The sequence below is a fragment of the Scylla paramamosain genome, unplaced genomic scaffold (assembly GCF_035594125.1).
Source record: "Scylla paramamosain isolate STU-SP2022 unplaced genomic scaffold, ASM3559412v1 Contig92, whole genome shotgun sequence".
In the NCBI taxonomy this organism is placed as follows: Eukaryota; Metazoa; Arthropoda; class Malacostraca; order Decapoda; family Portunidae; genus Scylla; species Scylla paramamosain.
In genome coordinates, this window is record NW_026973757.1 from 112,501 (window position 1) to 124,509 (window position 12,009).

Consider the following 12,009-nt stretch of genomic DNA (forward strand, 5'->3'; position numbering starts at 1 on the left):
GGTGTTGCGGGGAGACTACTGAAGAAAGAGGCGAGAAATTCAGGGTTTGGGAAGGTTTAATAAAATGGCTCTCTGGTTTCCCTCTAAGACCTTGAATTTAAAAGATAAGTCATAGTGATCCTTAAAAAAATAATAAAAAAAAAGATGAAAGTGTGTGTTGGTGACGTATTGAATTGGATCTCTCTCTCTCTCTCTCTCTCTCTCTCTCTCTCTCTCTCTCTCTCTCTCTCTCTCTCTCTCTCTCTCTCTCTCTCTCTCTCTCTCTCTCTCTCTCTCTCTCTCTCTCTCTCTCTCTCTCTCTGTCTCTCTCTCTCTCTGTTCACTCATGTACACTTGCAACTGACGACACAGCAACACACACACACACACACACACACACACACACACACACAGCACCACCACCACCAGTTCAAGCTCCATAACTCATCAAAAGTGTGTGGTTGACTTAAGGTGCCTCGCCTTACACGGCTTGGCTTGGCTTGGCTTGTTGCAGTTACAAATCCACTCCTCAGTCTTCGTGGTCATGTTCTCCACGTTCTACTCATGCAAAATTCAGTCATATATTTAAACTCATGTCATTCACGCTTCGGTATTTCACATTGCAGTCATAGATAGACAGATAGATAGTGACAATCCTGCCAGTCACATTCCAGTCACACACTCACCGTCACTCCTACACCCACGCTCCAGTCGTACATAGTCACTCTTAGTCCAGTCATGCTCCCACACTCCAGGCATCCCTCACGTTCCAGCCAGCAGTACATTGACACCCAGACCTGCACCATTCCAGCAATCCTTCGTTCTTCAGGTGTTTGAGATCCATCATCCCCCTCCCACGATCCCTCCTCCCTTCACTTCCTCTCTCACCGCCCTCCTTCCTTGTCCCTTCCTACCTCATTGTTCTCCTCCCTCACTACCCCTCCTTCACTGGTCCTCCTTCCTTCTCTGTCCCTCCTTACATCACTTCCCTTCTTCCCTGACTCTCCTCTCTCACTACCCCTCCTTCCATGTCCCTCCGTCACTGGCCAGCCTTCTCTCATTGTCCCTCCTTCCTTCATTACTTCTCCTTCCTTTACTGTTCATCCTTCCTTCATTATTTCTCCTTCCTTCACTGTTCCTCACGTCACTGTTCCCTGGCCCTCCTTCCCTCACTAGCTTTCCTTCCTTCATTTATCTTCCTTCAACGTTGTCGTGCTTCTACGTTGCACAATCTTGCTGCCTCCCTAATCTATAAGACTGGCTTTTGTGGGTTCAAGGGTACGCTTTGTTTATTTTTTTTTTTTTTTTTTACTTAATTTGTGATATTTACATATATTTATACTCGTATGATGATATTCGACTTCCGACAACAAGGAAAACTACGAATATAGTTTAATTTCTATTCAAATAAACACTTCACATTACACTTCCGATTCAAAATCACTTCACATATTCAATACTCAATGATGAATCACATCCTACACAAACCTGGCAGGTAATATTCAATGAGGAACACATCCCACACCACCCAATCCCTCTCTGTCAATATATAACACCAACATTTTACTGTGACAGCATTACAACTGTGTGGCTCTACTTAGTGGTACTGAGACAGGTGGCTTGCCCATCCTGACCCTCTCTGGTCTGACAGCTGTGTCTAGCTTGTCTCTCTGTCTGCTTCTGTCTATTCCCGTCTCCTACACCTTGTAATATACACGTGCTGTTAGAGCGACCTTTTGCCCCAGCAAGGCTTCCGTTGCTATAACATTTATTTTTCAATATTTCGATCATTCAGTTCATTTTCCTGTAACTTTCAATAAGGTTCATTTTCGAGTAACTATATTTATTTTCTCATACTTTGATCATACGGTTCATTTTCCTATACTTTCCCCAAGATCCATTTTCAAGTAACTATATTTATCTTCCCCGTACTTCGATCATACAGTTTGTTTTCCCTTAACTTTCACTAAGGTTCATTCTCGAGTAGCTTTGGTAATCGCATCTTCTAATCAGGAACAAGGAGGCGGCGGTTCCTATGGTGTGCCGGCTGTCCGTGTTGTCCACGTCACCTGTTTCCGGTGACCTCTGCTTCCCTCGTATACTAATTCAGTGATGGTCACCTGAGTACCTCTTCTTGTAATCTGGTGCTAATCTCCGTCCCTGTTGGTCTTGTGATGACTCACCGCACCTTGTTCTCCTCGGTGGTCACGTCTCGTCTCTTATCTATCAGGGTGGTGATACCTTCTTGATACCTGCTGTCGTTTTTATTATCTTCTTCCCTTATTTATTCTTTCTTCTTCTTATTTCCCTTTTCATTTCTTCATTTCTTAATTCTTGTTTCATTCTTGTTTCTTGTTACATGTTTAATTTTTTGTTTGTTGGGTTACAACAACGTCCCTATTCTTCCTTCACGGTCCCTCTTCCCTCACTTACCTTTCTGCCATCATTATTCCTCCTTCCCTTCACTGCCTCTCCTCCCTTTCCTGCCCTATCCTGCTCATCCATTCCCCTTTCCCCTTCCTTCACCACCCTCCAGCCTCCCCCATCCTCGCCACTCTCGGACCTTGTTTATCTCTCTCTCTCTCTCTCTTGTCTATTCAAGTCTTGTCTGTTTTTTTTTTTCTTTTCGTTTTGCTCTCTCATTACTTATGGCATCGTTTTCCTTCCTCTTTCTTTCTTCTTTCCTTTTTGTATTTATTTGATTTCCTTTCTTCGTTTTCTACCTTTCCGTTATTTCGCTTTTTTTTTTATCCTTCCTGCCTTCCTTTCTTTCATTTGATTTCTCCCCCTTTCTTTTCCGTTTCTTCCTTTCCCTCTCTTTTTGTTCATACCTTCCTTTCTTCTTTTATTCTCCGTTTTGCTTTTATTTATTTTATTTATTTTTTTTTTTTGGGGGGAATGGCTTTGCTTTTATTTATCCCCTTCTTTTCTCCTACGTTCCTTCCTTCCCTCCTTTCTGCCTCCCTTCCTCCCTCCCTCTCTCTTCGGGCCTGCATCCTTGCATTTTACAGCCTACATCCACTTTACAGGATTGCTCAGTGTGCCTTGTCACAAACAGCCTCGGAAGAACCAAAATACAAGTTAGATAGGTTGTTTGTTCTTCATTTGTATTTCTTTGTGAGTGATCTAACCCCTTGCTCTTATCTATTAGTTTGTTCTTCATTTATGATCGATTTCAACCTCTTGTCGTTATCTTTTACTTCTTGTGTTTCATTTGTATCCCTCCGAGTGCCCATGTCTATTGGTGTTCGTTCTTCCTTCGTGTTCCTGCAGGAGTGACCTAACCCTCACCTCTCTCTTCCTCAGCTGTGACACAAGGAGCAGCTCTCTCAGCGACGGGGAGCGGTGGACGGCGGATGAATACTTCGACTCCCGCGCCTTCTTCCGCATCATGTCCGACCCGCCGATCCTGGTGGTGGGCGGCGTGCGTCAGAGGAGTTGAAAAATGTATGGGACACACTGCTGTGCTCTGTGTGTAGCTGTGAGGTGAAGTACAGACGGCTGCATTGTCTCAGCCTCGGAGGTGCCACTTGCTCAAATTACGAATGGTTTAATCTTATTTTTTGCAGGCTGTGGAATATTACAGTATCTTATAATAAGACAAATTATATTAAAAGGCATGTAATTTACCGATGAACATTACACGACACCATTATTGCGGTGATTAAAAGTACTCCTGTAAAATGCTACATGGCATCATCACTCAGCTGTTTTCAAGGTCACTTGGATTCGGTTCCCCTGTTACCTTGCTTTGATGATGCCACGTAGCATTTTACAGGAGTACTTTTAATCACCGCAATAATGTTGTCATGTAATGCTTATCGGTAAATTACATGTTTTTTTATACCATTTGTCTTGTTATAAGATACTGCAACATTTCACAGCCTGCAAAAAAATAAGATTAAACCACTCGTAATTTGAGCAAGTGGCACCTCCGAGGCTGCGACAACGCAACCGTGTGTCCGTCATGTCACAGAGCACACCCGCGAGTCCCGTACATTTTCAACTCCTCTGACGGGTAAACAAAGCCTTAAAATGCATATGTGTATAGAACATTCTCTACTTACAATTACACGTTCTTTCACCTCTTTCAGTATTTGCAGAAACTCGCGTTACACCCTGTATAAGAAATTTCAAGGTGGCGGACAAACTGTCTCAATATATCAACCACGGGAACAATAGACACCTGTAATCGCTTCACTCAGGGCGTCCAATCCCTTATGCTTTCGGATACAATACTTTACATTCTTCACTTGTAAAATCCATTACCTTTTAAGCCTCACACACACACACACACACACACACACACACACACACACACACACACACACACACACACACACACACACACACACACACACACACACACACACACACACACACACACACCTTCCCTCAAACTCACTTCATATTTCACCTTTTTTTTCCCACAATGCATTTTAATCTTTCCTGTTCACTAATTAAGCTCCTTTGTGCACCTTATGAATTAATTCGAGCGTTTCATTATAAGTTACAGGAGAGAAGCAAGTGATATTTCTTATTGATTCGGTTTCATATGGAAGGGAAGGGATAGGAGGTAAAAAAGGGTTATTGTGATAGGTAAGGTAAAAAGGGTTATTTTTTTTTATTAAAGTTGTTAACTTGCCTGTGAAAAGTGTGTGTGTGTGTGTGTGTAATATGTTTTCCTCTCTCTCTCTCTCTCTCTCTCTCTCTCTCTCTCTCTCTCTCTCTCTCTCTCTCTCTCTCTCTCTCTCTCTCAACGAAAGATAAGAGCGATAGTAAGCAGAAAGAGAAAACTGTTGTAAGGAGAGAGAGAGAGAGAGAGAGAGAGAGAGAGAGAGAGAGAGAGAGAGAAAGAAAGAAAATGGCGTCAACCACTAACACAAAATTAAATTCCTGACCAGATCTCTCTCTCTCTCTCTCTCTCTCTCTCTCTCTCTAATCCTCATGATCCATCCCTGCTGCACCTAATCACAATGTAATGCCCTATTGTTTGGTTTGTTTTCCCTAAGTGTTCCCCTCCTCACTCCATTTTCCCCTTTTTTCCCTCTTCTTCATTTTTCCTTTTGTCTTTATTCGTATTTTTCCTTTATTTTTCCCATTTTCCTCTTGTTTCGCCATTTTTTCTCTTATTCTCTCCCTCATCCCTTTTTTCATTATTTTTTCCTTTTCCTTTTTCACTATTTCCCCTTTCTCCCAATCCTCTGTGTGTATGTGTGTGTTTGTGTGTGTGTGTGTGTGTGTGTGTGTGCGTGTGTGCGTGCTGGCTCGTGATTGGCTGGATAGGGATGGCTTGGTGTGGCTTGGTGTGGATGCACTAGATTGGTTTGTGGATGGCTATTATTATTATTTGTTTGTATTTTGTTTGTTTACTTATTTATTTATTTTTTATTATTTGTTTGTGTATGAGAGAGAGAGAGAGAGAGAGAGAGAGAAAGAGAGAGAGAGAGAGATTGATTTAAGAAGACCACATAAAATTTCTCTCTCTCTCTCTTTCAATATTTAAGCTTCATTATCTTTCACCATAGTATTTAAAAATATACGACTATGTTGGTTTGTGTATTGGCGTTCAGATTAATTTGCTTTACTTGGTCTTCATTTATTTATTTATTTTGTGTTGGTGTATATAATTTTTTTCAGTGTTTATTGATGAGATTATATTTTTTCAGTGTGTTTATTTAGTCACTTTTTGTTGTAGGTTAATTCAAAGTTGAGCATTTTGACTCACATTTGACACTCACACTTGACTCACCATACTCATCAAGTTGTGTCCTGTATTTTTGTGTAAGCCTCATATTTTTTAATCATGCATCTAATATACACTTGTACACACACATTGTGAGCCTCACTACATTCACGCAGGCCGCAAGAAAATTAGGCTTGTCGATTTTGGTTTCATTCTTTATTGTAGACACTGTACAAGATTGCAACATTTGTGTATGTAATGGTGTGTGTGTGTGTGTGTGTGTACAAGATTGCAACATTTGTGTATGTAATGGTGTGTGTGTGTGTGTGTGTGTGTACAAGATTGCAACATTTGTGTATGTAATGGTGTGTGTGTGTGTGTGTGTGTGTGTGTGTGTGTGTGTGTGTGTGTGTGTGTGTGTGTGTGTGTGTGTGGAGACAATTGTTGGTGAGGGTGTTGGTGAGGGGCTGTGGGGAGTCACTGTGGGTTTGTAAACATACTGTGGGGGACATACTGTGGGACTGTGGAGAGAGAGAGAGAGAGAGAGAGAGAGAGAGAGAGAGAGAGAGAGAGAGAGAGAGAGAGAGACTTGCAATCATATGGGGAGAGGTGTTATTCACTGTTCTTCATCGCAAAAGTATTGTTCATAGTTGTTCATTGCAGGTGAGAGAAGACACAGTATGTTGAGGGAAGGCAGCTGCACTAGTGACAGCAGCAGCAGAGCCCCACCACTGCTGCTGTTCCTCTCCTCTTCCCAGCACAGCAGCACACAGGACACATTTCCATCATCTTTAAATCCCGGACACTTGTGCCTTGGTGATAATCTCACAGCAGCAAACCCTACATTGCTCAGGTCAACTTCCAGCTAGAATCATAATATCTGGAGTTATTTTTCCACAAAGGAGGATTCAAAATATCCCCCCCAAAAAATAAGATATTTTTAGAAATGAAAATCCACTCGAATTTTCTGCCTGAAGCTCTCGTTAAAATGACTCCCTCTTGAATCTTGTGTCCGACTCCAGCTGTGTCCAAGAGAATGGATCTCCAGTTTGTAGTGAGACTTCCGAGCCGCCCAGACCTGTGAAGGCGAGCAGTCTGTCAGATAATGAGAGTAGACAACATAAGCAACATAATGAGAGACAAAGTCACAATAATAGAGATAAAATGAAGGCACTCAAGTATTAATGAGAAAACAAATTCTGCAAAGTAAAATAATGAGACAGTAAGGCCAGTCAACAAATAATAGTGAATTTATTGTAGGAAGGGTCTGCTGTACTACTTAATGACCATTCAAGTCTACTTGTTAAAGATGTGTTTACACTTTGAAGTGTCATTTTCTTGTACTATGATACATTTTTTACTATTTTCTTCCACCTGCCTTAATTAACATTGAGTAGAGTCTCACTAATACAACTTGAATATTACTCAGCCGGCAGTCTTTGCCATGGTGGAGTGTGACACTGAATCAGTACTGACATTTTATCATTTACATTTCATTACTTTGATTACTCAACAAAATACTGCATTGTTTTTTGTAACCTGCTGACTGGTGAAGGGACAACGTGTGCTCCTCAACACTTGGTTCTTGCCACGTGCCGCAGCAGACTGACAGCTTCCAGTGGGCCTGTCTGAGGTAATGCACCACACAACATTAGGAATAGGAACAATTATTTCACTAAAACTTTAATTACCTTCACTAAAAACTTTCAATGAGTTTATGTACTTTGTGAATTTAGGAATCTGGAACAATGATTGCACTTATTTAACTACCTGCACTAAAGTGTTTGCTTTAGTTATGGTGTTGACAGTAAGTATAAATACTTTAAGGGGCGTGACCTCCGCCGCATTGCTTCAGCAGCCTTCAAGTCCCGGCAATGAAACGGTTCGTGTGAGGAAGACTGCTTCTGGTGCTACAGGTGGAAATTGTTACTAGTGTGTAAGTATGTGGTAAATATCTGTGGAAACCAAAGGATGTTTTCACTCGTACCAAACGTTATGATCATGGAGATATCTCTCTTCCTGCACACAAAACAACTACAACCACCTAATTATTTATTACACACACACTCCTATACCAGCCTAGGAGTCCCCATCTGGTAACGACCCTAAATGTCTTGACACCCGTCTCAGTTTTTCTTAAACTTCTACAGATTGAACGCGAATGTTGCAGAACACTGCCTCTCCTCTATTAAGCTTCATCATCCTTTCCTCACTGAAACTCAGGTGTCTGAGGCAACTGACAGTAGCCCCTTTTCAGTTTCCTCTTACTTTCTCTATCCAAAGCTGGATGTTGTGTTTATGTGCGCAATGAAATTAACCTGCTTTCGTGCCCACGCTCTTGAATCTTTCGGGTTTTCCACCACCTGGCTACGACTACAGAGTCCCTTTCATACTAAATTTATCTGTGTTGTATACCTTTCACCTAACTCCTCTGACTGTAAGAAATTCTTTGACTACTTAACTTCCAAAGTGGAGCACATTCTGACCCTCTTCCCTTTTGCAGGGATCTCCATTCTTGGAGACTTCAATGTTCACCACCAGCTTTGGCTTTCCTCTCCATTCACTGACCATCCTGGTGAACTAACCTTTAAATTTGCTATCCTCCATGACCTAGAGCAATTGGTGCAATAAATTTGCTATCCTCCATGACCTAGAGCAATTGGTGCAACACTAATCGTATTCCTGACCGTCTTAGAGATATGCCCAACATTCTTGACCTTTTCCTGACCTCTAATCCTTCTCCTTATTCTGTTACCCTCTCTTCTCTGTTGGGCTCTCCAATCACATCTAGTATCTGTATCTTGTCCTATCACTCCAATCCCTCCTCAGGATCCCCTAAGCGAAGGTGCCTCTGGCGTGTTGGCTATGCTAGTTGGGGGAACCTGAGGAGGTATTTTGCTGATTTTCCTTGGAATGACTACTGCGTCCGTGACGGAGACCGCCCTGTGTGCCGAGTGCATAAGAGGTGATAGTGTCTGGCATGGAGGCGTACATTCCTCACTCTTTTTCTCGACCTAAACCTCCAAAACTTGGTTTAACATAGCTTGTTCTCCTGCTATACATGAGAGAGATGTGTCCCACCAAAGGTGCTTAAGCCTTCCATCACCAGAATCTCATGCACTTTACATTTCTGCCCGGAACCATGCCAAGTCTGTTCTCCAACTAGCCAAAAACTCCTTCATTAATAGTGTCAAAACCTTTCAAGATCTAAGTGCCCCCGTGACTTCTGCCACTTAACCCAAAAACATCTATAATAACTTTGATTCTTCTTTCCCTCCTTTATTTCAACCAGATGGCACCACTGCTATCACATCTATCTCTAAAGCTGAACTCTTTGCTCAAACCTTTGCTACAAACTCTACCTTGGACGATTCAAGGTTTGTTCCTCTCTCTCCTCCACTAGCGTAGACAAGACTGTCAGTATACAATGGACATGACACACTGAGGCAGCTGGTACAGCTTTGGCTCTAAATGTTATAATAATACTCTGCCACTTTGTTGACGAGTGACAATACAACCTCTCGTTCCTCATACTGTTCTTTTCACGTAACAGCTTCAAACCAAATCCTGAAATACTGAACCAACATGAACCACCTCTGCTATCAAGTAGTCAGCACTGTGAAGGGCTGTACAGTTCCTTACCTCACTAAATAATAATACTTTCTGATCCAATCTGTCTCTGTCTGTCTGTCTGCTGCCATGGCTTGACCTGCTCTTCTTTCATCTGTAGCTTCCATTCTGTCTGCCGTCTCCCTGCATCCTCTTGTCCACCACACCATCCTCCCTTGTGTGTTTGCTGCCACTGTCTATCTAGAAAAAAATTTTTTCTGCCAAACCTTGAACTAGTACAACATGAACCACCTGTGGTCTAATCTTTCTCCAGCATTTCTTCTGTCCACTGTCACTGTCTGAACCAGTCACCTAACACACCATCCTTCCTGCCACAGTCATCCCTCTCTGATGCTCTTCTCTTTCTCCCTCTCTCAGCGTGGTGGCAGCACGGGCCTCGGCACTCCCTGGCACCACGGCAGGTGTCAGTGAGGCAGGCAGGTGTTGGTTCAAGTCCTGGCAGTGTCACTTCGCTACTGTATTGTTTGGTGCAGCGGATGATGCTACGTTTTTCATCACTTAGTGTAGAGTCTATTTTTGCTTGACGTTATTTGTGTTGGTAAGGCATTTCCACTATATAGTGGTAGATATTCTGGGAAATAAGGAATTAGCAATACTAAGACATGCTTGAACAACACTCACCAGTGTGGAAGACTTGTCAGGCAGTGGCTGTAGTGGCTTCACTTGAACCACGACCATGTTCTCCTCAACCCTTGGAAAGAGAACAATTCATCTGAAATGGAGATACAAAGATATTGGGGAAAATTTAAGAGAGAGACGCTGCAAAGTGTAGCTGACAGTGTGCGTGTCGTCATCAAGAGGAGGGGCTCTAAAATGAAACAGTAGGACACTCGTGAAGACATTCATACTATCTTTTCTCAAGGGAAGAGTGTGTCGTGTGTGTTAACAACGTCAGGCGCGGACATTTTTTGCATCAAGGGTGATGTACGATCCGGACATGAAAAAAGTTTTTTTCTTTTATAATTTTCTAATTTTTTCCCGCTTCTTTTGATATATGTAACGTTTTGATAAGAACTAAAAAAAATCCCCTTATGTAAAGAGGTCTTCTGTTATGAAATTCCCACGGTTTCGCCCGCTGCAAGACATGTCACACAAGTTTTTTTTACATTTTCTTTTCTCTTTTCATATATTTTTCTGACATACCCGTTCTTCTTCACTCTCCCATGAATATCTACGGTTCTCTTGCTGCATACAATATTAGAAAGCACGAAATTCTAGGTCTAACTATTTTCTCAAATTGATATACGAAAAAAAAATCATAAAATTATTTTTTTTTTCGTAAATCTAGCAAATAGTTAATGTATCTGCATTAGATATCTTTTGCATTAATATTTTATTTATTTTCAAACAATTAAACACTGGTTTTTACTTAGAAATATGGCGAAATATAACAAAAATTGTTTTCACCCGCCTTCTCCCCTCCCACCCGGTAATTAAGGGTGAAATCATGAATAGCTTTAGGCCTTATACACAAAACCAATCGGAGTAACTAAAACTATGTCTGCTTTTTCAACATATTCTGATGTATATATCGCGTGAATTTCAAGTCCCTGGCTGCAATAGGTGAATTAGTCACCCCTTAAACTTTATGACATAATATCTCAAAATGGCGGATTTTAGCATATAAAAATGATCTGCTCCGTTTTTATTGGTGTTACAGACAGATGGGCTATTGCGGCTTATCAAACTGTGATAGGCGAATAAAGTCTGCTGTCGTCATTTTTGTTTGGAGTTGATTTTGATTTTTGACAAATATTTCAGTTTTTTTTTTTACTTTTCATCGAAAAAAAATCGTACAATAAAAGAAAAAAGATAGCAGACTTTGTTCTCCTATCCTTCCTGATCAAAATACTTTTTAAATAAATGAGGGAGGAGATACGAGTTGAACACAGGCAATTTAACAAGGGATTAGCGATCCTTCAACCCCCCTCAAGTGTATGAATAAAGGTGATTAGTTACTTTGATGTGGAAAGACTGTAATTTGTAAAGATGAGAATAAATGAGAATAAATTATTTCTGTGACCTTGTGTCCAGCCAATGTTTGTAGGTGTTAAGGTGAAACCACGAGGTGAGGTGACATTAGTATTGTCAAGTGTCTTCGTAAGGTACTCACACCAAAGTTTTCATTTGCTTCAATCAATCAAGGTCTGGTGATAAAAAAGGCACAGCATCCTGTGCACTCTACCCTGTGCACGCCTTCCTTTCACTCTGGAATGCACACCTTTATATATTGTGCTGCATTCACACTCATTTTTCAATAAAAATAAATAAATAAATAGTAATCAACAAAAAGCAAAAAGTGACTTATAAGAAAATAAATAAAAACACAGGTGTAAAGTACTCTTCTCCGTTAACCTCCAAGATAACCACATCAACTGGTCTTCAGGAAAAAAAAATAAAAGATAAACAATGTTTATCACTCACGTGGAGCACAGCGTTACACCAAAAAAAAAAAAAAAAGAAGACCGAGGAGGGTTCCTATCTACAGCAAGTGACCCCTAACTAAACTAGCTAGCTAATCAAAACCAAGGACCCCGGAAGTGCTTATCTGGGTTCTTGCGGCTGGATGATGTCCGGGGCAGGTGGGTGTCCAGGTGAGGTGGATGGCTGAGTGTAGGTGACCACGTGGCCTTCGCCAGCTAGCAGAAGGAGTCAAGGTGGTGTTGATATGAATTTCTGGAGTGTGCAGGACTATGCCTGGCGTCCTCCACGAC

General features: G+C 41.5%; 2 protein-coding genes across 7 annotated transcripts in view; one reads left to right on the forward strand and one right to left on the reverse strand.

Annotated features, from left to right (window-relative positions):
* The window catches only part of LOC135098920 (uncharacterized), a 70,882-nt gene extending 59,250 nt beyond the window's left edge, over positions 1-11,632 (forward strand). The window contains exons 4-7 of one of the 5 annotated variants that reach the window (XM_064001338.1): positions 3,286-3,426; positions 6,329-7,298; positions 7,493-8,630; positions 9,653-11,632. The gene's annotated coding sequence lies outside the window, so the exon portion shown is untranslated. Of the gene's footprint in view, positions 1-3,285; positions 3,466-6,328; positions 7,299-7,492; positions 8,631-9,652 lie in introns of those variants that run through there. The other 4 variants (XM_064001337.1, XM_064001342.1, XM_064001339.1 and 1 more) reach the window with 4 other exon arrangements.
* Positions 6,606-10,056, reverse strand: LOC135098921 (uncharacterized). 2 transcript variants are annotated; one of them, XM_064001346.1, is made up of 4 exons: positions 9,917-10,056; positions 9,308-9,471; positions 7,205-7,293; positions 6,606-6,760 (listed from the first exon to the last, which is right to left on the reverse strand). In XM_064001346.1, the coding sequence occupies exons 1-4, from the start codon at positions 9,971-9,973 to the stop codon at positions 6,606-6,608; spliced, it is 465 nt and encodes a 154-aa protein (XP_063857416.1). In that variant the 5' UTR covers positions 9,974-10,056. The 2 variants fall into 2 exon arrangements, with proteins under 2 accessions (XP_063857416.1, XP_063857417.1); XM_064001347.1 differs by having other exon boundaries at positions 6,607-6,743.
* Positions 11,633-12,009: the final 377 nt, after the last annotated feature.